A 24,622-nucleotide genomic window follows, 5' to 3' on the forward strand; every position below is an offset into this window, starting at 1 on the left:
CGAATCAGCTTCATTAAGAGCCATTGATCTGTTTCCTGCTTAATATATTTTTCATTTCCAAATGTTTTTTTCCAGGCTCCACAGCGTTTGCAGCTTGTACCAATTAAGGCGGCAGCACAGAATGAGCGCTGCAGCCCATTAATTAAACTTATAGGGGGAGATTAAGTGCCCACTCCATCCTCCCTGGCAGCTCTCTGCGAGCAACAGGCGGGCAGGGGACCGGAGCACGGCCGAGCGCTCACGTGCCGCTCACCAGCCCTCCCTGCCGCCCCCCCGGCCCGCCACGAGCCCCCAGACTGTGCGGGCACCCATGGGCGCAGGCATTGCCTGCATGGGGGAAAAGGGATGTGGGGCTCCTGTGCGCTGTGGCTCTGCTCCGAGGGGGGACGCTGAGCTCGGTACCGCCTTGGTGGTGGTGCATCCGTTTGGGGAACGGGCGCAGGGCACGCGGGGATGCTGCCGTGCCCTCTGGCTGCTGAAGGGCACGTGGATGGCCCCTCACGTCCCCTGTCAGGACGAAGCCCGCCTTCGGGGACCACCCCGGCCCGCAGCGGGGAGCCAGCCGCCGGCACCACCGCCACAAGGCAGCCGGTGCTCGCGCTGTCACACGCGGCTGCCATGGAAACGGTGACACTGTCACAAGCAGCCGTCCTCCAGCCCCGGGCACCCGGGTACCACGCGTCCGGCGGCCCCGCTGGCACCGCAGGCGTGTGGAGCTGGGGCGGGGGCTCCTGGGGCTGCCGGCGGGACGTCCTGCCCCGACGGGAGGGGACGGAGCAGCGGCTGCGTGGGCACAGCACAGGCAGGCGCACGGGTACGGATGGCCCACCCCATCGCCTGCTGCTGAGCCCCCCCCCCCAGGCACGGACCACTAATTGGGACAAATGCTGGAAAAACGGAGACGGGCCCAAAGCCTGCAGACTGGCCCCAGGTTTTGGAGCAGGTGAGCTCCCCGTGGGATCAGTTGGAGGCACCAGGGAGGTTTCACCCTGTCTGGGACGCGGTCAGGGCCTCTCCCACGCTGGCTGTCCAGGTCTGGCAACCCACGAGCATCTGTGGCTGCTGCTCCCTGCTGCGGCCCCGTCCCCGCGCCTCTGTGCGCAAAATGCACGGAGGTGAGATCCCCATCGATGTGGACAAGGATGGTGACGGAAAAGTGACAGTGCAAACAGCAAAGGGCAGCTGGGGAGATGCTAAGCACTGGCAAGCAGTGGAGCATCCATTGGGATTGTGTCGGCAAAGGGCTCGGAGGGACAGCGGGGTGCATCCCAGCCCAGTGCTGTCACACAGCCCCGCTGCCTCCTGGGCAGGAGCCGGGGCTGGACCGAAACTATTTGTAGTTCCCATCAAAAGGCAAGCTAAGGATGCACAAGCTTTGCTGGCTTGGCTTTGTGCGGGTGATACAGAGGCTTGTGAGATGATAACCACAGAGATCGTCTGCTGCGGCATCACTGCCTGAGCTGGGAGCAGAGCAGAGCGAGCTGCTGCTGGCAGTGACACCTGCAAGGGGTGTGACCTGCAGGGGGTGGCACCGCAGGGGCCTTCATGGGGAGAAGTGGGGTGTCCTCCTTCCTAACACACGCTGCTCTCAGAGGGGATGGAGAGGTTGTCCCTGGGGGGGAAACACCCCCATTAGTCCTGTTGGATGCCTGGTCTGGCCCTGAGGGCAGGGAGCAGCCTCAGCCGGGGTTAAGGCAGCAGGGTGAGGGCTCCTGCAGCGGGCGGTGGGCTCGGAGGGGCCGGGGGGCAGCAGAAGGCCCGGCCTGGCCGGGCACACGGGCTGCAGGGAGCTGTCTGCGTGGCTGTTCCCCGGGGTGCAGCAGGGGAGAGGGCAAGGTGCCCGTGCCCAGCGTGGGGCACCCACCCAGCTGGGACCCCCGTGCAGCCCTCTGCAGCATCAGCGCAGCTGCTGGAGCACCGGCAGGCGTCTTGGCACCCTCCTGAAGCCCAGACCTCGGTGCACAGCCCCGAAAGGTGACAGAAGCCCGCTGGGAGCGGAGCGGGGCTGCGGGGCCGGGCCGGGCTCTGCTGTGCCCATGGCAGCGGCGCGGTGGCACCCGCTGCACAGCTCCGTTTCCCTGCCTCGTTGCTTTTGATTTAGCAGTTGCTAGAGAAACTAAAAGTTGCAGTTTGGGGAGCATCTGCATTTTAATGAGCAATTACCAGCAGTGCTGCTCTGGCCCAGCTGTTGCTTGCAGGGTCCCCGCTGCTGCTTGGGGCTGCCCTCACTGGGGCCGGGTCGGGGCCGTGGGGCTGTGCCCGTGCCCTTTGGGGTGTCCCCAGCGGGTACTGGGCAGGACACCAGGGCTGGTGGCACTATGGTGCCCTGGCCTGGGTGCTGCTCGGTGCCCCCTGAGCCCCTGGTGCTCAGGAGATGCCCTGGCCCTGCCTGCCCTTGTGCCCATGCTGGCCGCCCCCACGGAAGGAGTGCTGTCCTGTCACCACAGGTCACTGTCCCCTGCTGTCCTCCCACCGCAGCTGTGACACCCCCGGGATGGGGAGGCTGGCGCCCTTGTCCCTATCTGTCCCTGCAGGTGCGGGTGGCTGGGGTTGCATTCCTGTGCCCCCAGCTCTCACATGCTGTCCCCCCACCAGGCCATGCCATGCCCCCACAACGCGCCCCCAAGCTCTCAGACAAAATGGGGAGTCCCTGCTCCCTCTTGCTCCCCTTGCTCTCCTCTGGGTGATGCCCCCATCCCCTCAGCCCCACACCCACCCTCCGTCCCGCACCGTGTCCCACCCCATGGCTCTGGGACCCACCAGCTGCACGGAGCAGTGGGGCTGGATGAAAGGGGGGTGCAGGGGCTTGGGGCAGGACCCCCACGCCCTTTGCAGGCCCTCGGTGTCCCCTGTCCCCTCCCCGGCTCACTGGGCCAGCCTTTCATTTTAACAAGGCTTTCAAGCTTAAGTGCTGCTTGGCGTGACTGGGAAAAATTGATATTTTGAGAATGAGCTTGCGAGGGGCCATGAATAATTCACGCCGGGGCGGTTCCGTTCCCATAAACAGGTTGCTAAAAAAAAAAAACAAAAAAACAAACAAACAAAAAAAAAAAAACAAAACACGTAGCACTTAACAAGGAAACAAATTACCATCCTGCAAACCCCAGGCCCCGCTCAGCCTCCCCTGAATCTTTAATCTCCAGAAACGGGCTCTGGTGTGCACGAGCACGGGACACATTGCCCACATAGGGGACCCACACAGCCCAGGGTGGTGGGACGGGACCTTTGTCCTTTGCACCACATCTGGGGGACCCCATGCAACACAGGAGCATCCCAAAACCTGCCCCAGTGCTGCGGCGGGGAGCCCAGGACCCCCCATCCCCAGGCAGTGGGGACGGGAGGGGGCCACCCGCTGCCCGGGGGTCCTGCTCCCCGTGCCGAGCTGGCAGCCCGCGGGCGCCGCGGCAGCAGAGTCTGTGTGCTGCCACCCGGCACCGCTCCCCGGCTGCTCGCTGCTGGACGCCTTCCAAGCGAGGCGGCTCGGTGACACGAATCCAGCTGGCTTCCTAGCGCGGGGACCCCGGAGCACCCCGCGGACGGGATCCAGGGCTGGGCACAGGACCGGGACGATGAGCACGGACTCGTCCCCTCCGTAATCACCCCCCAAACCTGTCTGCCTGGGGATGAAAGGAGCGGTGAGGGAGCCCCCAGGTTCTCCAGCATCACCCTGCTGGAGACAGCGCCCCGGCCCTGGGGACAAGGGCACACGGGCAGCACCGTCCCCAGGGACGAGGACACGGCGCCGGGGCAGTGATGCCGAGGACGAGCCCTGCGGCCCCGCCGCTGCGCAGGGAGAATTAGCGGTAATAAGTCATGATCATCCCCTGATGACGAGCACTTAATGTGTGCCAGTTCTGCTATCAAAGTGCCTCTTAAACCCCAATCGCCCTGTCGATAGCGGTGGCAGAGGCTGATGGATCCCCAGCCGCCCGCTCGGGGTGCTCCCGGCATGCCCCAGGCGGGAGCATCGATTTCCCACTGCTGCGAAGAGGCAAATATTTGAAAAGTGATAAATAAGGGGAGCTGCCGGCTCGGCTGCACGCATCAGCGCCCGGGATTAAGGCAACGAGGTGAGACTGCCCAATTAAATCCCAATAAAAATGGCTGCAAATTCAATTTTTCCCCTCGTCCATATCCATTTCCAGTGCCGAGGGTGTGGGGGGGTGCTGATAACACAGAGTTCATCGATTGTCACTGCCAGGAAGAAATCTCTCTGAATTCAATTAGCTTGGAAAACATGCTGGGCGGCGCGGGGAGGTGGCTGCCCTCTGTGAGCACCCACCAGGCACGGGGTGATGGCACCCACGGGTGCCCACAGCGCCCTGGAGGGGTGGAGGCATTGCCCTCACCAAGCACCGGTGTTTCTCCTGTACCGGGGAGGTCACCGCGGGTCTGGCACCCGCCGGTAGCAGCAGCAGCTGTGTGAGTGAATTAAACGTGCCCTCTACGTCCCTTGGGCGGATGGCGAGTGACCGGGAGCAGCCTGCACGTCCCCAAGTGTGGCTGCACTTCAGGAAGGCGCCCGGCCTGCTCTGACCCCATAAGCAGCAGGGCTGGCCCCGGAGTACCCCAGCCCCAGGGGATGGGGAGCGCAGCGGGTCCCAGCGTGGGGAGCTGGGGGGGCTGGGGCTGGGGGCTGCGGCTCTTCCCCCTGCTCTTCAACGCGGCGCGATGACCCCGCCGGGATGAACAGCCATCGTGTCTCATTGCCTTGGAAACCGAGCAGCAGCACTGCAAAGCCTTCCCTCTCCTCCTCCTCCTCCTCCTCCTCCGAGCTGGGCCTGCGGGAAGGGGCCGGGGGGCTTGGGGATGCGGGGGCTGCGCACCCCGTTCTGCTGCCGCCCTCCCTGCTTCCTCCCGCCCAGGTGAGAGAAGTACGAGGCCCGGTGGACACCAAGCCCCCATGGGGCAGTGTGTGAGGGGCTGGGGGGCCCAGCTGGCTCAGAGGACAGCACCCACTTGTGGGTCACAGGGGGACGGTGACACCCGGCTGGGGTCTGCAGGCACAGGAGGGGTGAGGGCAGGGCGCTGCCTGCCGCTGCTGTGTGCCTCCAGCGCTGCAGCACCAAGTTGCCTGGTAACCCTCCTCCTCCTCCTCCTCTTCCTCTCCTCCTCCTCGCAGCCCAGGCACGACCCTCTCACCAGGCACAACTGAGCTGCTCTCAGCAGCCCGGGCACTCAGAGTTGGCCCTGACTCCCAGGGGGGAAGGGAGCCCCCGCTGCTGGCTCCGTGCCGCAGGGGCGGGCAGAGCCCCCCAGGTGGGCACCCCCCAGGTGGGCACCCCTCAGGGGGGCACCCCCTGCCCAGGCTCCCTGCCCCTGCTCCTGCCCCTGCCCCTGCCCTCCCGCCGCACCCCAAAGCTCCCGGAGCCCGGTCTGAGAGTTGATATTCTGCCCGCTCCCCTACACACATTGGCAATTAGATCATAATTGTAATATTTGCATATTCATAACAGCTGAAATTAATCGCATTTGCATAATGGTAATGAAAGGGACTTCATTAATTACGGCTTTTTTTTTCTGGGGATTTTGCATATAAATGGCTTCCATTAGGCAGGTTCAGGGGGTGGGAAGGCAGCAGTGCTGCTGTTTTGGGACGGAGCTGCCCCTGGTGCGGTGGCTGTCCCTGGCTGCTGGCTCCTGCCTGTCCCCAGCCCCTGGCAGCCCAGTGGGAGCAAGGACGGGCACCAGGGCTGCTGCGGCCACAGCTGTTTGTGGGACAGACCCGGGGGCACACGGTTAGTGCCGGGCAGGGGTGGTGCTGCTCGGGGCTGGCAGTCACCTGGCGGCATCCTGGTGTCCCCGTGCCAGGGCTCTGCCTCTCCTCTGGGACAGCCGTGCTGCCCGGTGGCTGTCACCATCTCTTCCCTCCTGTTGTCCCCCAGGGCTGCCACCAAACGGGGACACCAGCACCTCTGGGGTGTGGGATCATTCCTGTGTGACAAACCCAGGGAGCCCCTCTTGGGCAGCCCCACCAAAGAGGGGATGTCCAGGGCAGCACCAGGGGACCTGCAGGACCCCAGAGATGGGGGACATGGGGACAAACGGTGCTGGCACAGCTGGGGCATGCGGGCAGCCCAGTGCTCTCCCTTTGTCCCCAGATGAGATGTGAGAGAAGAGATGGCAGCTGAACGTAGCACGTGGAAGCTGGAGAGCTGGGAGCAGCGAGTGAAAGCTGGCAGTCGGCAAATGCAGATGCTGAAAATATCAATGAAAGCCATCGGCTGGCGGAGTCGCGGGGAGCAGGAGATAATTGTGGAAGCAAACAGAGAGAAAATCAACTGCAGGCAGCGGCAGCCTGGTCCGGAGGTGAGGGAAAGGTGACGAAGCCGTGGCTCGGCAGAAATTCTGCTCCAGGTTGTGCTGAAGTGCAGGACGATGTGTTCGCCTTGGTGTGAAAGGGAAGGGCACCATCCTGCGCTGGTCTGCATGCCCCGGAGCTGGGGGCAGCGGGGAGCTCGCATCCTGTATGGAGCCAGGAGGGTCTGGCTGAGCTGCCCGTGTTCAGGGCCTCTGCCTTGCAGGGAGGATGCCGCAGCTCCATCGGGGTGCAGGGGCACCTCTGCTCTGTTCTGCTCCGGCCGGGGCCGCCTCCCAGCCCTCCTTGCCTCCTAATGGATGGCTCCGTTCCTCCTGCTCCCCTCTCGGAAGAGGCCTGCAGAATAAATCAGTGCAGGAGACAGATTATGGCAACTAAAGACTCCAAATGAGATGATAATTGCCGTGGTAATGACAGCGAAGAAGACCTGATGCTGCGGATAAGGAAATATCTCCACTGTTCTCGGCTGGTGCCCGGCCCGGGGCTGGTGCGGGTGGCACTGTGGGGACTGTCCCCAGGGCGCTGTGACCGGGCACCGCTCCCCTCCCAGGCTGCTGCTGCGGGGGCACGGGGCTGCCCCAGCACCACCTTTGCCCCAGGAGCCCCACGCAGCGCTTGGGCACCCAGGGTCCATCCGTGCGGCTCCCCAGCACCCGCAGCGTGTCCCAGCGGAGGCAGGGATGCTGCCGCCCCATGCGGTGCTGGGCTGTGCCTGGCACCCCGGGGTGTGGGACCGGGCACCGGCCGGGAGCTCTCGGTGCCTGGGGCTGCTCCTCTGCCCCGGGGCCTGATCCTGCAGCCCACCGTGCCCCCAGCACCTGCGGCTGCAGGGGCACCGGTTGTGGGGTGGGGATCAGCAGGGGGCCAGGAGCTGGGGTTGGGGCGCTGGGCACGAGGCGGGCGGCACTGCCGGGGCTGTTTGCCTGCCTCTCCCGCCGGCTGCGTGTCAGCTCTAATTAGGCAAACTTCTGTATTCATTGCGAGCCCAGCCAGCGGAGAATTCCACAATTGAATTTTAATGCCCTAAAAACACATTACAATCAGCCTGATTAATTAAGAGATGGCTTAACACGGTGACCGGGCTGCAGAGGGACACTTCAGGCAGGACCACGGGGCTGCAGCGTGCCGGGGGCCAGCAGAGCCGGTCCCGTCCCCAAATCCCCACAGGGCTGCAGGAGGGGACAGGGAGCTGGGGACGTGCCCTGGCGGTGCCCATAGTGGTACCGGATCCCTCCCCGTGTCCCACCACCAGGACCATCGGTGCTGTGCACCCCGCAGCTGCTCCCCAGCCGATGGGTGATGGCACAAGCCCGCAGGTGCCCTGCAGCAGATTTGGGGCCGGTGACAACGCCGGGCGCGCTCCCCGGGTGCAGGCAGCCGCCGACAGCGTGATTGCAAGCGTCTGCTTAAATATTTGTGCGGAGCGACAAAGCCCTGGGCTGGCGGGGAAATCGCTCCCCGCCGAGGTGGCTGTTAAGGGGCTGATTGGCACCAAGATTACAGGGGTGCAGGGGAATCGCTCGGAGCTGACAAAATAGTTGTGACAAACGTGCGTGTCGGGGGCGAGGGAGGCGGGCGCAGCCGCGGCGCCAGCACGGGCGGCCCTGAAGAGGGGCAAAGCCCGGGGCAGAGCCCAAAATTGGTGTCTGTGGTGGGTGACGGAGGGTGACCGGCGTAAAACGGGTAGGAAATGGGGAAATTCATAATCGTGGTAAAGGAGAAGTTACAAGTGGCAGCGCATAAATCAGGGGGAAATTGATAAAGGGAGCCTCTCGCCAGGAAGGGACCGGCAGAGGAGGGAGGAATGTCTAAAGCATAATAAGGCCAAAAGAAATCCTGGCAAGGCTATAAATCCTGCACCCGCTGGAATTGTTCGAGCGCTAATGATCATGCAAAAACGCCAGACACGTTTAACAAATATTTCTGCTCTGTATTTGGAAAGAAGCGGGACGACATGTTTGAATCATACAAGAGTGATGAAGCCGTCTATTAATTACTGCCGGGAATGTTAAACAACATCTGCCAGCTCAGCAGGCCCAGGCACCGCCTGCACCGGCCTCCTCCAAGAGCTGGAGGAGAATTTGGCCTCCTCGTTAATTTCCCGTGAAATCTTGCGATGGCACGAAGATCCCAGAGACCCACGTGGGGCAAGCCCACCCATGCCGCCGGGGCCAAGGCAGATGGACCAAAAGCGGCCAAATAGCAGGAAAATGATGCTGAGGGGCCCAGGGGTGCGGGGCGCTGGGCCTTCGCCTCCTTGTCTTGGCCTTGCTGGGATCGATATCACGTTCAGCCCCGGCTCGATGCTCGCTGATGAAGAATAGCCATAGCGCCGGCGGCGGCGTGCGTTTGTTTCCCAGCGTATGATGTATGGATTTTCAGCCAAGCGTTTTTGGAGGCTGCAACGCGGCGAGCTCGCTAAAGCACCTCGCAGAAATCCTCACCCAGGCTTTGGGGAGAGGTTGGCAAAGTTCCCCACGTCGTGCCCAGCAGTGGCACTATTACAGGTTAAAGCTGAAAGCCAAAAAGAAAAGCAACCCCCCCAGCTCTGCCGAATTAAAGGGGCTGTTAATCCAGCTGAACGAGAGCGAGTTTCCCTGGTCCCAAGCGGAAACACCTCACATTTCTGGCAGGGGGCCGGCTGCTGGGGAAGGCTTTTTGTCTGCTGGTACCTCCTCATCCAGATGGGATGGGTTTTGGGACGGCTGCCCACCCGGCAGGGTGACAGGCGCGGGTGGGACGTGCCACCCAGCCACCCCAGCCCGTGGTGGCGCAGCCCTCCTGCCCCCCGAGGGTGGCAGCCGAGCCTGGGGACAGGTAGTTAAAAATGCAGAAATGTCAATTTAAATTAAAACACGGCTTGCGAAGAGAGAGAGAGAGAGACGAAATCTTGCCCGCAGCACAATGAGCAGGGGGACTTAGGGGGTGCTGCGAGGACGCTGTCCCCGTGGGCTCCGAGTTGGCTTGGCCACGTGCTGCTGGTGCCATGGGGCACCCCAAGGCACCATGCCGGGGGCAGGGGGCCCTGCCGCCTCCCCACCCCTGCAGTCACAGAGGCCACAGCCGGGTCTGCGCCAAAATGTCAGCTTGCTAATAAAACGAGCCAGAGCTACGCTCTCCCCGGGACCATAAAGCTCGCGGCAGGGATGCGGCCGTGGCTCCCCGGGGCGGGCAGGGCTGGGGGTGCCGGCGGCACGGTGCTGCCCCGGCCAGCCGAGCGGCGGTAAATCCTCCGCGCCCTGTCAGGGTAAAGCGACAAAACACCCGACTGCAATGCAGGAACTGCAGTTATAACAAGAGAAAATCAATGAAATATATTACCAGAGATATAAAGCCGCCATTAATTTGTAGAGCCCGGCAGATGCGCTCGGTGCTGGCACGGCAGGTTTGATGTGCAGGCTGCCCAAACCTACGTCTCTTGTGCTCACACCCGTGGCCTCCCGGGCCTGGCCCCGGCCTGATGCCAAGCTTAGAGCTGTGGATGTGGCCGGGTTTCCTGCAGCTGGAGTGGGCACGGCCTCGGCAGGAGCCCTTGTGGCTCCACGGAGCAAGGGCCAGGCGCAAGGATCAGGTACGAGGGCCAGGTACTGGGACCAGGAGCAAGCACCAGGCTCGTTCAGGGATGTGCCCCGGGGACACACGCCAGCCCCGTGCCTGCTGCTGTCCATCACCAGGGACAGTTCTGATTATTGCTGAGAAGTCAGGTCAAGCTTCTCCTAATTGATTAATCAATAGCCTTAATTGAGCTGAGACTCTTTAATGGATAGCTTTGCTGCCACCTTCCCCTCTGCCTGCAGAGCCCTGACCTCCTCCAAAGCCCTCCAGCCGTGGGTGGAGGCAGATGGGGACAAGCAGACCTGGATGGGGCCCTGGGGACACCCCAGGGGGACAGCTCGAGCCCCCTGGTGGGTTTGTCACGGAGGGAGGCGAGAGCTGGCGGTAGCCACGTCCCTGCACTGCTGTGACGGGGCTCGGAGCAGCACCACATCACCCACGGGTGCTGGGCTGGTGACTGGGGATGGGGATGAGGACAAGGACGGGGACGGGGACGGGGACAGGGACAGCCCGCAGCAGCCGCCCCCGCCAGCCCCAGCCCTGCGCCCACGCGGGACCGCGACCACGGCCGCGCGGCGGCGCCGCGAGATGGCGGCGGGTCTGCCCCCCTGCTTTGCATAGCACCGCCCCCTGCTTTGCATAGCACCCCCCCCCCTGATCTACATAGCCCCGCCCCCTGCTTTGCATAGCTCCGCCCCCCTGATCTGCATAACCCCGCCCCCGGTGTTCATAGCCCCGCCCCGCCCCGGCCCGCCCCGCCGCCATGTCGCTGCGCTTCGCGGCCAACGTCTCGTGGCTGTTCGCCGAGCTGCCGGCGCTCCCGGCCCGCCTGGAGGCCGCAGCCCGCGCCGGCTTCGCGGCGGCGGAGGCGGCCTGGCCCGAGGGCTGCCCGGCCCCCGCCCTGCGCGCCGCCGCCGAGCGGGCGGGGCTGCGGATCGTGCTGCTCAACGCCCCGCCCGGTACCGCCGCGGGGATGGGGACGGGGGGCGCCGGGGGCCGGCGGCGGGGCGGGGGTCGGTGACCGCCCCCCCCCCCCCCCCGGCTCTCTCCTAGGGGACCGGGAGCGGGGCGAGAGGGGGCTGGGCGCCGTGCCCGGCCGGCAGGACGCCTTCCGACAGGGCCTGGCCGCCGCCGTGCAGTACGCCAGGGAGGTGGGCTGCCCCAGGTAGGTGCCCACGGGGCTCTGCCCCGGCACTGGGGCTCGGTGCCCCGGGAGAAGCCAGCCCCGGGTGAGGTCCGGCCGGGGCGAGGGCTGTCCTGGGCAAAGTCCGAAGTCTCCCGGCCCGGCTGCGCCCGCAGCAGGAGGCAGCTCCCTGTGCACAGGCCCCCAGGAGCAGGCCCCAATCCACCCCCGCAGGAGGTGCCCGGTGCTCTCCTGCAGCCCGGTGATGCCCCCCGGGGCCCTTGTCCTCACCTCCACCCCGCAGTCCCCTTCACAATCCTCTTTTCCCCCCCAGCCTCCAGTTACAGCACTAATTACCCCTCCGACACCACCACAGTTGCTTTATCGAAGACCAAAGCCCAGCAGATGCCCTGTAGGAGATGCAATGCGCCTGACACACTCCGCTTCAGAAAAGCAGCACGGCCCTCTTATCTCACCTGCTTTGCATCGTCCTTTCCCTAGAAGTGCACCCAAAGCCCTGTGCACGGTCAGACAGCCCTGCGGCTGCCCTGAGCAGTTTGTGCTCTCCGTTAGTGGGGAGATTGAAAACCCTGCTGTGGTCACAGTACCCCTTCACCACACGGTGTAAGCACCTTGCTGTCACCCCGGGGTTGCTCTCTGCATGCAGCCTGTTGTGGCCCAGCAGCTGGCCGCCGTCCCCTCCCCGCTCCGAGGAGCTGGCCCTAGCGAGCAGTGAGATCAAGCACCCGCTCCTGTCACGCAGCCCCAGCAGTCAGACCCTGCACACAGGGCAAGTCGTGTTAGAGCCAGCAGCTGCCTGGGGACTGGATCTGTCTCTGCAGGATCCACCTGATGGCCGGGCGGGTTCCTCAGGGTGCCGACCGTGCAGCAGTGGCAGGTGAGATGGAGGCCACCTTCATTGAGAACCTCAGATACGCCGCAGACGTCCTGGCCCAGGTAATGAGGGAAGGAGCCCTCTGTAGGGGCAGCTGTTAGGGTACCGAGGACAGAAAATGCCCACCACCCTGGCATGGGGAAGGAGCGCTCCCCGCTGCAGAGGTGAGGGGCTGAACCATAGGGTGCCGTTGCTGTTACAGGAGGACATGATCGGCCTGGTGGAGCCTATTAACAGCCGCATCACCGACCCTCACTACTTCCTGAACACCCCGCAGCAAGGTAAGGCAGACATCCCTCCCTCATGTCTCCTTTGAGGCAGGAGGGGGAGCCCCACGCTGCCTGAAGGAAGGCAGACCCCTCCCTGTTACCTGAGCACAAAGGCAGGATGCTTGTACTGAAGAAAAGGCTGAAGCTTCGGGCCTGGCAGTGACAGGCTCTCACTTCTTGCACCCGCAGCTGCTGCCATCCTGGAGAAGGTGGGACGGCCCAACCTGAAGCTGCAGCTGGTGAGTCAGCACTGACCTCTCCAGGGGCCACCTCCCACCAGGGAGCCTCGCTTCCCTCATGCAGAACCTCAGCACTTGGGCATAGCTGAGAACAGGAGGCAGGAGACACCTCGCAGCAGCGTGAGGGCTGCAGGCAAGGGTTACACTTCAGGGCTGGGCAGCCCTGCTCCTGCAGCCCCAGAACATCGCACACAGGAGCACGGTGCCTGGGAGCCCAGGGAAGTCACAGTGGCTGAGGGCACGTTATCACCTCCTGGGGACATGGGGAGGGTCAGGGACCATGACACAGCCATCCCCGAACACTGGCTCCCAAACAGCTGCACCATCTTTCCTCTTCCCTACACAGGACATCTTTCACTGCCAGATCATGGATGGGAACTTGTCCCGCAACCTGGAGACGTACTTCCCACTCATTGGTAGAGCCCTGCTCCTCAACTGGCTCCTCTGCGACCACGGGGCAGGAGGGACTGGGAGGGGACCCTCCTTCCTCACGCCAGCTGGGGAGGAAGGGCTTCTCTCAGCTTACCTTGTCCTGTGCTACCAGAAGGCTGCAGGCAGGGCTGCCTTGGGCACAACCTCCGATTTCCTCCGTAGGTCACATCCAGATTGCACAGGTGCCAGGGCGGCATGAGCCCGACAGCCCTGGGGAGCTGAATTTCCCCTACATCTTTGAGCTCCTGGAGTCCCTTGGCTACACCGGCTACGTGGGGTGTGAGTATGCTCCAAAAGGTGAGTGGGTCTGGGGGCAGCGTGGGGCCTGAGCCTCCCTGGCAGATCCTAGCATGGACCAGCACTGGGGAACAGCGGGGTCCCTACCTGGGGACAACAGAGCAGAAGCTGGTCCAGCGTGCTTTGGGCTGCCAGCAGGACGCTGTGTCTGTCACTGCAGGAGACACGGTGGAAGGTCTGGGCTGGCTGCGCTCGTACTGGGAGAGCCGTGGTTTGCAGCCTGGTGGGACCAGAAAGGCAACAGACTAAAGCAAGGAAATCACTGGAATAAAAAGTCAATCCAATGGCCTAACCCAGGAACCTGTCTGCTTTTTTGTGGGAAGGAGGAAGGGAGGGAAGGTGTTGATACCTAGCATGAAGTTAGCATGAAGTTAGGAGCATCCATGTCCTATTCCCCTTTCCCAGGTCATTCTCAGCACCTTCACTTCCAAGTCTGCAGGGGGGGGTCTAGGCAGAAGTTTCCAGGCCCCTGTGCTGAGGGAGCATTCACTCCTTGGGAAATGGGTGTTCTCCCATTCCAGCTCCAGCTAGCTGCTCCTGCTCAGGCAGGAGACTAGAGTGCAAACCCAGCCTCCCCTGCTCCAGGGGGAGGCAGCCCGAGGGACTAGGGTTGCCTCTGCAGCCCCTGGGAGGCTTGCCACATCCTAGCCTACAGCACGCAAGTAGGGATCTGATTGAGTTTATTTCACAGATATGTCCATGGCTTTAATGTACACCTCCATAAAACCTTCCCCTGGTCCAGTTCACCCTTCCTGTCCCATTCGATGCTCTCTTGACGAAAGCAAAGGGCCTGGAGCGGGCAGCCTCCCTGCCCAGCGGTGCAGTCTTTCCACGTGCAGGCAGAGTGCTGTGCAGTGCTGCCCACTGTGCACCTCCAGCCCTTCCTGGCAGGCAGAACTCACTGCAGGTGCCAAAGGCACATCCCTGAGAGCTGCTCTGCTTCAGCCAGGCTGCAGCAGCCAAGCTCCTGTCCTTGCGCTTTGGTTCAAGGTCACTCAAACCCACCAAAAACTGCACCCAGGGCCCCAGCAGGCAGCCGGAGACCAAGGTGCAGCTAGGGCTGGAGCCCACGAGGAGCAGCCAGGCTGCCCGCACCCATCCGCAAGCTCCTGTTTGGTACCCATGCGTGCTGCCAGCAGTGCTGAGAACAGGTCCCGCCCAGCGGGCCGTCCTTCCCTCTTGTCACCCACGGCACAGGCGTGCAGAGATCCGGTACGTGTGTCCCTCCAGCACGCGGGTGCCAGCGCTAGAGCAGGCCTGTCCAGAGGTTGAAGCAGGCGGTGTTGATGACCGACTCCAGGTGGTGGTACGTGGACACAAGCTGGGGCAGAGGGCTCTCGCTGTTCTGGGGCTGCACTGGGAACGGCTCCCGGAAAACCACGGTGAGGCTCTGCCGAGAGGAAGGAGCAGGTCAGGGGACAGGATTAGGAGGAGCACCGCATAGCCCCTAGCGCAGGTGCGTGGGCACTTCTTTGGCAGAGTCAGGCAGAGAGTTGGAGAAGTCCCAAAATGCCAGCGGCGCTAAGCTGTGCCTCCTCCTGTGACAGCATGTTTGAGCCTCCTCCCAATTTTCACAGGGGAAATTAGGTGCAAGGACATGCCCACCCCCCGTCCCAGCCCCCGTGCATCTGCAGTTACACAAACCCCAGCAGCAGCTGCCTCGGGAGAGGAGGGGATCCTACTGCCTCCACAGTAATACGGGGTTCCAGGGAAATTAGAGGGAAATTTCTTCTACAAAGGCAAAGAGTAGGAGTGAAACGAATGGGGAAGGGGAGGAGATTAGGTGTAATAACTGCAATCCTAAAAATAAATGCTAGCTGCTCCGTTCTCATTAATAACTGTACTGACAAGGTGGGGCAAGGGCAGGGGGGGCAGAGAACAGGGTGCAGAAGAGAACATTGCAGGAACCGAAGCTGAAGAAACACGCGAGTGACTCAGTGCACTCAGAGCAGCATCGTGGAGGCAAGACACGGGGACTGGATGTTCTCCAGAGCTGAAATAGAGCACACCTAGCAGCCAGGGCCTCCTAACGAACTTGTGAAGCCCTGAGAACAGCTACGTAACTGCAAAACAGCAAATGCACTGCTGCCACTTAGGAGGGAAGAGAAAGTGATTTGTGAGCCTAACTCCAGGAGTGTGCAAGGCTTTAAAGCAGGCTTGGAAAGAACAAGGTAAAGGCAGCTCTGTTTTACCAAAGCGATGTGCTAACACGAGAGTTTTCTTTGATAAGGTAATATTTCTAGACAAAGGAATCACGGTGTATCTTATCTGAGCTTTGGGAAGGATTTGATGTAGGGCCACATGGGAAATTTAGGTAAGCTGAAGATAGGAATTAATGCAAAAAAATTTAAGGTGAAAAGGGTAGTGCTGAAAGGGGAAGTGGTTGGCTGGAGATGGGTTACAAATGCAGTTCCTCCAGGATGGGTTTAGGGACTCACGTCGCCCAGTACTTTAATGAGTCTGGCACAAAGATGAGGAGCACGCTGATAAAACTTGAGGCACTGATACAAAAGTGGATTGGGATAATACAAAAAAAAAGAAGGCCTAGAGATTTTTTGAGAGGCCACAGGAAAAAGGATGAATGTTTAGTGGAAAATACACGGTTATAACAGAAATCCTTCGTGCTCTTAGGATGGAGCTCACTGGGAGAGGTGCTGCAGGTGCTGGAGGGCCTGGTTTGCCAGTGACCACGAGGTGGCACTACGAGCAGTGCGACAGCCACGAGAAGGCAAAACCACCCTAGGCTGTACCACAAGCAGCCAGCAGGGACAGCAAAGCCTGTCTGGCTCTGCTGAGACTTCTCAGGAACACCGGGTGCAGTCCCAAACACCTGTACTTACAAAGGCTGACCCGAGCCTTTCAGGCTGTGAAAGACAGTGAATCCGTCGGGGAAGGGAGGCCTGAAGCTTGTGCAACACAGGGCTAGCAGAAAATTCCACCTTCACACGTGGAGGGGAATGTAGGGCTCGGAAGCAGCAGGTATGTGTAAAGAGTTGTTTCAGCTCCGAGCTACCACTGGCTTGAGAAGTGACAGATGAAAGTGGCTACAACAAAAGCTCCAGCTCAAAATGGGAAGGACTCTTCATCATCAGGTGGCGAGAAGCACTGAGAAGCCTTCCAGCAGGCACCACCCCTTCTGTCTCCCCTAGCCACGTAAGATGGTGTGCAATTTGTTTCCAGAGGGATCAGGTATGCTGCAGTCCCTGCAAAAGCCTCACTGGACTGAAGCATCTTGTAGGCCCCCTGCTCTCACACGGAGCTGCATTCCCCGTGACCCACCCAATCCCCTGCCTGCAGCACAGTTGATAACAGAATATTTTTTGCTCTCAAGTCCAATGAAGGCCAAGGCCCATGCAGCTTTGCTGTGACCCTCGCTCACAGTTCAGGTCCCCTTCCTTTTTGCTCAGGTAGGAGCAGCCTGCAACACTGCAGTTAAGCGTGCTCTAGCTTTGGACTGAATGGAAGGGACTCAGCCTGGACAGAAACGACTTGAGGGACCTAAAAGCAACCCTGTCAAGGAAGAGGGGATTGACTGTTCAGTGTTTTCGAATATAAGAACAAAGGGGCATCAAATAAAAAAAGCTTAAGTATGTCCAAAAAACAAGCCAGGGAAGCTCTTTACGCAGGCTGTAACTGCATCGTGGAGCTGCAAGTCAGAGGAAATCACGAATATTAGAAATTAACCAGAAGAAATAAAACCACTGAGGGCTATTAAATACAAAGGCCTCTAGCTCAGGACAGCCCTGTGCCAGATGGTCAGGTGTCGGGACAGTTATTTGGGAAAGGCTTGTCAAAAGCTTCTTGACTTGCTCTTATTCTTCCCATGGGCACTTGCTCTCAGCCACTGCTGGACGAATCCAGACAGACTCCTGGCCTGAGCCAATAAAACTGCTCTTGTGTTCGTAAGTTCTTACCGTCTTTCCTGAATGAGAATCGAGGAACACAAGAACGAAGCAATCTGTGAACTTCTGGTTGAGCACAACCTGTCAAGAAAGCCACAGCACACATTGGAAAGGAGACAGCACAAACCCCAGGACAGGGCTACGCTGACGTGCAGGATGAGTGGCCTGATAAAGTGAAGGTGCAAATCTGCCTGGCTGGTGGGTAACACCGCCAGCCCCTGGGGATATACCTGGTATTGTGCTCTGTGGGGAGAGAAGTGACTGAAAGGCCTGGGGGCAGGCGAGCAGGCGCTGCGGTACCACAGGAGCACACACCCCACACTGCACCAGGAGTGCCTCAGCCAAGCCCTCGCTGTGGGAAGCCACGGCAGGGGAGGGCCCTAGAAAGGGGAGACAGGCCACAGGTGGGCCACGGGCTGGGTCTTACCAGGTACTGGGTGCCGGTTTCAGCGTTGTGGAAGTGCCGGCAGCTCTGGGGAAAGCGGCTCAACAGCACTTTGATGAGGCTCTGGTACCACGAGACCGTCATGGTGAGGAAGCAGCCCTGTGGGTGGAAAGGGGCTGATCTCAGCTGCGCCAGCAGCCATAATGCTACAGCAGCCCTCAAGACCAGATGCATCTCCCAGAGCCCACTGAGGCGTGCTGACCCAGGGCCAGTAATTCTCCACAGACAGATCTGTGCGGCCTCCCCCTTCCTGCTAGAAGCCATGTTCCTGCCTCTGCCCCCCGCTCAGGCAGGAAGAGCCGTGCCCTGCAGACCCTTCACCTGCAGCCCCACTCCCTCCCCCAGCGCAGAATAGCCACTGCTGGGCACCAGGATTAGAGCCCTGCTGCTCACCAGCTGGGGGTCCACATCGGCAATGGATTTCCCGTGCACGGCGTCGAGCAGCTCCTCCAGCTCCACCAGGGACAGCTTGCCCAGCTTCAGCTTGTCGGAAGCCAGCGGCTCCAGGAGGAAGAGGCGCTTCCAGAGGTTGTCCCTGCGGCAGTGGCACTTGGCCAGCTGCACCATGCTGCTGAGCTGCTTCTGGGCCGAGGCCACCTCAGAGGCCAGCAAGGGGAAGAGCGGCGAGGTGTAGAAGAGCCCGGGTCCCAGTTTCACTTGCTTGCCCCCTGCGTAGAACTCGCTGCTGTCCTCCACGTCCTGCCACAGCTCCTGCTCGGCCGGCTGCTGCCGCGCCAGGCTTGGCTCCGGCTCTGCGGCCTCCCACGCCGCCCGGCCCACCACCGGCTCCAGCACCTCTCGCTGCAAGCGGGGCAGCTTCTTGAAGCGCCGCATATCGGCCGTGAGCCGGGGGAAGAGCTCCCGCTGGCTGGTCATGATGACGTAGAACCGCAAGCTGAGAGAAAGGGGACATTGTGACCTGGGGAAGGGCTGCTCCCTTCTCAGCTAGACTGCAAAGGAGCCATGGGCACCTCTGTCCCCACCAGTACGGGTGTTCCTCTGCCCAGACCAGGGCAGATACCGCGCTGCCCTGTGAGGAATCTCCCGAGGTAGCACCACACCTGCTTGTGATGTCCCAGACAGAGCCAGTCCCTCCCAGAGCCCTCTTCCCTAGCCAGGAAGCTTCAGGGACATGCCTCTGGGCCCTCGATTCTCACCGGAGCATGCGCCTCTCTGCCTCACTCTGCTCCTCAAACGGTGCTGCGCTGTGACACACCAGCAGGGACACGTCAAAGTCATCGTGATGACGCAGACCTTCAGAGTCCTTGTAGGAGCCCGAGCTGGGAGCAAAAGCACATCAGTGTGAAGGGGATCTCACCTGGTTCCCACAGAGCTCCTGGTCACCACAGAGCTGCTGGGCATGTGAGATCTGCCACAGCAGGACCCCTCAAAAAGCACTACAGGAGGCAGGTCAATCGCATGTGCATACACAAACACATGCCCACCACCTCTGTTGGACATCAGCTCAAAAAAGCTGGGTAGAACCCACTGCCTGGTGCTATGCAGGACAGAGTCAGCTTTGCTGGCACCTTTGAGGGCAAACTCCTCACGATTGGGGTGGTGCCAGGCAACTTGAGGCAGCTCCAGGAGCTTGCAGCAGATGCACTCACCTGTTCCAGATAGAGACCAGCGCGTACTCGTTCTGCTCTGTGCCTGGCGTCCCCTTCTTGCTGTCACTGCCCGTAGCTGGCCGGGCCATGCGCAGGGGCTTCATGTGGTAGGTGTTGGCGTGGTCAGCAATGTAGTTGTACAGCTGGTGGGCAGTGATCATGTTGGTGGGCAGGGCCAACATGCCTAGTGGAGGAGGAGACATTACTGCCATGGGAGTCGCTCGGTGCCTGTTACCTGGGCAGGGCAGCGTCCTACAAACTGCCCTGGGGGACACAGCTCTAGAGCAACCAGCCTCCCTTCCACAACGGGGCAGGGAGGACTATCCCCTGGAGTGGCACCTCATGTCACCCTCCTCCCAGATGCTCGCGGGGTCAGGTGTATTTGTAAAACGCTTGGGAACCTTTCGCCAAGTCATGGGCTGGTGATCAACCCCCAGCTGATTACATGCTGAGTTACCTTGGAAAACGTGGTTGCGGCCAAATTTGGGGATGTCAGGGTGGTGGGCGATGAAATCCTCCAGGAAGCTGGTGAGATGGTAGCCCTGGCGGAGAGTCATGTGGGAGCCCAGCAGGTACTGGTGGACTATACGCAAGTGGAAGTCGTAGCTGAATGAGTGCACATGCATGAGGTCCCGCACTTTGTCACACTCCTCCGTGAAGAGCATGGAGAGCTGTGGAGGGACAGGGAATCAAGGCAGGCATGTTACCAGGCACCTCACACCCTTGTGCATGGCAGCACCAGCGCAGTCACCCCTGCCCTGACACCACAGCAGGATGCAGCCCAGAAGCTGTGTGCACAGTGCAAATAGCAGACGTGCAGACCTGGCCCCTGGGACGAAGTGATCCAACTTGTTAGCAGTTTCCAAACCTGACCCCATCACTGGTCTCCAGTAGCAGCACGGACTGATCAGCACCGCCTCCTTTTTGGCATCAGTACATCTTCTCCCTTAAACTGAAACTTCCCCCTTAAACTGACGACAGAGCCCCCCTTCAGCCAAGTGCTGCTCTGCACTGCCTCGGCCCTGAGCAGGTACAGGATGCGCTGGGGCTGGAGCCCCAGCAAGTTCTGGATCCTCAGGCAAAGGCTGACTCACCGAACATCCCCGGCGAGCAGGAGGCAGCACAGGGGCCTGCGCAGAGTGGTTGGACCCAGAGATGGGCATCAGAGCTGCTAGTGCCCAGTAAAAAACAGAGACCCAGCCGTGGCTGGTGCGTCACAGCTGTGCCTGGGGGAAAGCCTCTCTAGCATGGCTGTCACCTCTGCCCAGCATGCCAGTCCTTCACCAAGGCAGCGCCTGCCTTCACACACACACCCTCAGCCATGCCCCCAGCACAGCTGCAGCTGCTGTGGCAGGGGATGGTGTTGGTGAAGGCCTCAGCCTTGCCCTCACACCAGGAGCCCACGGTGCCATTTTAATGCCATTTTTCAGCTCTTTGCCCTCTTTGGGCAGTTAACCCACACCATTATCTCTTGGCTTAAGGACGGGGCAAGCAGGGAAAACCAGCAGGCAGGAGGCATTGGCATGAGACACGTCTGCTCTCTGCACCATGAGCCAGAGGGCAGCCAGCACAGCCAGGACCAGCCCGGCAAGGAGCCTATAGCTCTGTCCCAGAAAAGGCAGGGTAAGGAGCAGGAAACACAAGGCGCTGCCCCATGCGAGCACCCGAGGCCCACCCAATCCTCCTCCCAAGCTGTGCTGCCCTCTGTGGCACGTACTGCTCCGGCAGCAGGAGGCGATAGGCTGGCTGCTGGGGCACAAAGGGTGAAAGCACAGCCCGTGGGAGATTCAGCCCTGCACTCGGCAGGTCCTGCCGTGCCCAGCATGGCAGCGGGAGGAGAGGACGTACCGCAGACTCAGAGACGGAGCTGGGTCCCATGCAGCTCTTGCTGCGAGCTCTGGCTGCAAGAGTGCCCTGATGGAGAGAGATGCACAGCCAGTGGGAAGAAGGACAAGGCACTGCCCTGTTCCTGCCCCAGCCTGTCCTACACAGGCCCAGGGTGGGACATGGGGAGAGACGGGGCAGAGGAGCCCTGCCCCACCTGAGGGACCTCTGGGCTAGTTCCAGCACGTGGCAAGGCTGGCCAGCCCCCTGCAGCAAGCCCCATACCGCTCACCCGCTGCTCCCAGCACCGTGCCCTCCCACTGCAGAACCCAGCAAAGCCTTTTCCCAAGTGAGCCAGAGAGCCTGAACGATCCATGCAATGCCAGCTGCAGACTGGTAACCCTGCCCTATGCAACGCAGGCTTCCCAGGAAAGCCTCAGCCAACTCTCAGGGACTGGAGCAAGGTCCTAGTAGGCTCTAAGCTTACAGAGCTATTCTTGACATATATATGACGCAACCTTGCTACAGAGCCACCCTGGAAAGGACAGCATGGTCATACGTGTCTGCTGCCTCAGACAGGCTGGGGGTAGCCAGCCTCTAGGCAGCCACCCAGTGCCCTGGGGACAGGTAGGAGACAACCGAACACACCAAAAGAGAAGGGTGCAGGCAGCCACATGATGCTGCAGAACAATGCATAGAGGTATCAAGAACCAGGGCTCATGGTGTAGAAAAGCGATCCTCTCCAGCAAAGAGCAGCCAGTCATGTTCACAGATCCCTGTTCCCATTCTGCTTCCCTCTTGCTCAATGGAAGCAGAAAGCTTCTGGCTTTCCATGCACTGACTTTCCCTGGAGCAGCCATTTTTGGCCAAAATTGCTCCTGTTCCTTCCCAGCATGTTCTATCTTGCTCCCCAAAACTAGGACAAGAGTCATTCTCTTGTAAAAACTCCCATCCCCCTTGCACTGCACTCCAGGTCTGCTCAAGCAGCCTGCTATACAGGGCACGCGGCTGCAGAAAGCTCTGCACGGTTCTGCTCTTCCAGGAGGGAGCCGAGCTTTCCAGAACTCGCTGCACCTGAAACGCCCGCTCTGTCCCACAGATCGCTGCCTCTCCCACAGCAGCCCCTGACTCCAAGGAGCACCAACAGCGTTTGCAAAGCCGTTACCTGGGAGTTGACAGACTGGCCCATGGGGATCCGCGAGCACTCCAGCGCGTACTGCTTCACGCAGAAGTAATAGCCCTGGAGGAGAGAGCACACACTGAGCACAGCACAGGCCTTGGGCCTCTCCGAGGAAGGAGAGCAGCTCCCACAAGGCTGGCTGCACCCCAGACTCGTCAATTCATCCTCTGGGCTGGGTCCCTGACACTCTTGCTCCCTGTTTCATCTCCTCTCCTGTCTGAACTAAGCAGGCCTCAGGGAAGAACAGCCAACGCGTGTCTGAGAGCAGAGTGTGCTACCTGGTGCTAAGCTCTTGCCTGTGTCAGTTCCACTCCAGGCAACTCTTACTGCTTTCATCCCTTCAGATCTGTCCCTAGCTGATCCAAAGTCCTGCAGGACCGTGGAAGATGCAAGACAAGAAAGGACTAATCATATATTCCTGCTGCACTCATCATTCACATCGCCTCCTCTTAAGACCATCCCAGACTCCCACAGACCATACTTTGTTTCTTGTTCTCTCACCTGGAAGGCCAGCTCCATCAGCACGATCCCGCCTGGAAGAGCTCTCTGCAGATGATAGGTGGCAACAGCAGGGCTTGTGCTCTGCGAAGAGAAAGACAAAGCTGGAGAGGCGCTCTGGCACAGGAGAGCAGCCCACACACCGGGGTGCAAGGCTGCCATGAGGTTCTGTGGCAGAGATGGAAACAGGAACCTCAACCACCAACCAACCTCACCGGAGGTGGGCGAGCAGACATGCCAGAGCTGACTGTGAGAAGAATTCCAACAAAGCTAATAGGCAGCCTTCAAGAGATGCTGCTCCCTTCACCTCCTGCCTACACTGGGGAGGAGGTCTCCAGTTTGAAGGCCCTGTGAGCTGAGGGGTGATGCTGCCCACAAAGCCCCACTCCCACCTCTCCCTGCTGAGCACTCACCAGACCATCACATCTGCCCGACACAGCAGTTATCAGAGGCATCCAACTGGGATTTAGAGCTTGGCTGCCAGAAAATTCACTTGCCCTCCTACTAAGCTGTTCCGGTGGATTGCTCTCTTCTTGTTTTAACTGCAAGGTGTTGTCTTGCCCACAGTTCTGTATGAACTTCACTGTCCTGGTTCCAGTTAGGACAGAGTTAAGTAGCTCATAGTAGCTGGTAGGGTGCTATGTTTTGGATTCGGATGAGAAGAGCGCTGATAACATGCTGATGTTTTAATTGTTGCAGAGCAGTGTTTACACCAGGCCAAGGACTTTTCGGCTTCTTGCTCTGTCCTGCCAGCGAGCAGGCTGGGGGTGCAGCAGGAGCTGGGAGGGGACAGACCCAGGACAGCTGACCCAAACTGGCCAAAGGGGTATTCCATACCATCTGACGTCATGCTAAACAATATATAGGGGTGGCTGGCCGGGGTCGGGGGCCGGCTGCTCGGGGATAGGCTGGGCATCGGTCAGCGGGTGGTGAGCAATTGCATTGTGCATCACTTGTTTTCTTACACATTATTATTGTTAATACTATTATCATTATCACTATTATTATTATTATTGTTATTATTATTATTATATTCCTTATATTCCTGTCTTAATAAACTGTCTTTATCTCAACTCACCGGCTTCACTTTCCCGTTTCTCTCCCCCATCCCAGAGAGGGAGGGGGGAGGGTGAGCGAACGGCTGTGTGGTGTTTAGCTGCCAGCCGGGTTAAACCACAACATTCACCCATAAGCAGGTACCAGGAAAGGGTGACAATAGGGTCGGCAAATGCTACGCTTCCATTCTCCCTGGGTTTCCCGACCCACGGGTGGATTCTGCCTACCTAGCAATTTTGATGGATTCCTCTTCCAGTTACTTACCTATTCTCTCTTGAACCCATATAAGCTCTTAATATTCATAAAACCTTTTGATAAAGACCGCCGCTACCTGATAAATGAAGGAACACTCCCTTTTACTTAGAGACTATCCCCCCACTACTCTCATTTGACAGCGAAAAAAGACAGCAGGTAGACAATCCCTTTCCCGGCTAGCTATGCACACAAGGTGGCAGCATCTCCTGCCCTCAGGTCATCCTGCTGTACTTTCAAGCTATTACTGTCCTCCTGAGATTTGCCCTGGTTCCACCCAGTCTCAGGAAGGGTTTCTGAGAGCTGCAGGAAGACAGGCAGGAAGGGAAGGAGGTCTCACCTGGCCCAGCATCCCAAAGATGGTTCTGGTCTAGGTGGATTCTTTTCCTGCTTCGGTCCCCTCTCTGCTCTCACACCTCCCTTCCATGAGAAACTGATTCAGAAGCCAACCAGAAGTGCCCCATGCCACAGCCTGACTTCCATCCCAGTTCAACTTCTCTAACAGCACAAGCACTTACCTTTGGACTCCCCTCTGCTTTTGGCTTTGTGTAGGAAAAGGATCCTCTCCCCTCCACACCCATTGCTGCCAGAGCTCGGATCCGACTTGTGCTACTGGAAATGACAAGAGAGAGCCTTGAGCAGGGGAACCGACCTCTCCTGTTGTGCCAAACCAGGGCATGGCTCTGGGTCAGCCCTTCTCCGCCAACAGTTCTCCCAGAACATCAC

The 24,622-nt window shown here is 60.1% G+C and overlaps 2 protein-coding genes and 1 long non-coding RNA gene across 12 annotated transcripts in view; 2 read left to right on the forward strand and 1 right to left on the reverse strand.

The window, feature by feature from the left end:
* Window positions 1-5,409: 5,409 nt before the first annotated feature.
* On the forward strand, window positions 5,410-7,839 carry LOC308198701. Its single transcript, XR_013954136.1, has 2 exons — window positions 5,410-5,738; window positions 5,886-7,839. It is a non-coding gene; the product is annotated as an uncharacterized lncRNA (long non-coding RNA).
* Window positions 7,840-10,618: 2,779 nt separating this feature from the next.
* Window positions 10,619-13,421, forward strand: HYI (hydroxypyruvate isomerase (putative)). The gene is made up of 8 exons (XM_080601830.1): window positions 10,619-10,833; window positions 10,928-11,039; window positions 11,840-11,954; window positions 12,095-12,173; window positions 12,351-12,400; window positions 12,747-12,816; window positions 12,995-13,129; window positions 13,290-13,421. The coding sequence occupies exons 1-8, from the start codon at window positions 10,638-10,640 to the stop codon at window positions 13,376-13,378; spliced, it is 846 nt and encodes a 281-aa protein (XP_080457956.1). The 5' UTR covers window positions 10,619-10,637; the 3' UTR covers window positions 13,379-13,421.
* A 371-nt stretch (window positions 13,422-13,792) lies between these two features.
* SZT2 (SZT2 subunit of KICSTOR complex) overlaps window positions 13,793-24,622 on the reverse strand; it is a 57,317-nt gene continuing 46,487 nt past the window's right edge. For 7 of the 10 annotated variants that reach the window (XM_080601825.1, XM_080601822.1, XM_080601826.1 and 4 more), the window contains 11 exons: window positions 24,415-24,508; window positions 22,592-22,672; window positions 22,076-22,150; window positions 20,935-21,000; window positions 19,544-19,757; window positions 19,087-19,270; window positions 18,634-18,756; window positions 17,870-18,371; window positions 17,459-17,575; window positions 17,044-17,112; window positions 13,793-14,519 (listed from right to left, as the gene is read on the reverse strand). In XM_080601825.1, the coding sequence (XP_080457951.1) occupies window positions 14,376-14,519; window positions 17,044-17,112; window positions 17,459-17,575; window positions 17,870-18,371; window positions 18,634-18,756; window positions 19,087-19,270; window positions 19,544-19,757; window positions 20,935-21,000; window positions 22,076-22,150; window positions 22,592-22,672; window positions 24,415-24,508 (1,669 nt within the window). In that variant the 3' untranslated portion in view covers window positions 13,793-14,375. The remainder of the gene's footprint in view (window positions 14,520-17,043; window positions 17,113-17,458; window positions 17,576-17,869; window positions 18,372-18,633; window positions 18,757-19,086; window positions 19,271-19,543; window positions 19,758-20,934; window positions 21,001-22,075; window positions 22,151-22,591; window positions 22,673-24,414; window positions 24,509-24,622) is intronic. The other 3 variants (XM_080601821.1, XM_080601828.1, XM_080601827.1) reach the window with 1 other exon arrangement.

This window comes from Anser brachyrhynchus, assembly GCF_964034855.1.
Source record: "Anser brachyrhynchus genome assembly, chromosome: 8".
NCBI classification, from domain to species: domain Eukaryota; kingdom Metazoa; phylum Chordata; class Aves; order Anseriformes; family Anatidae; genus Anser; species Anser brachyrhynchus.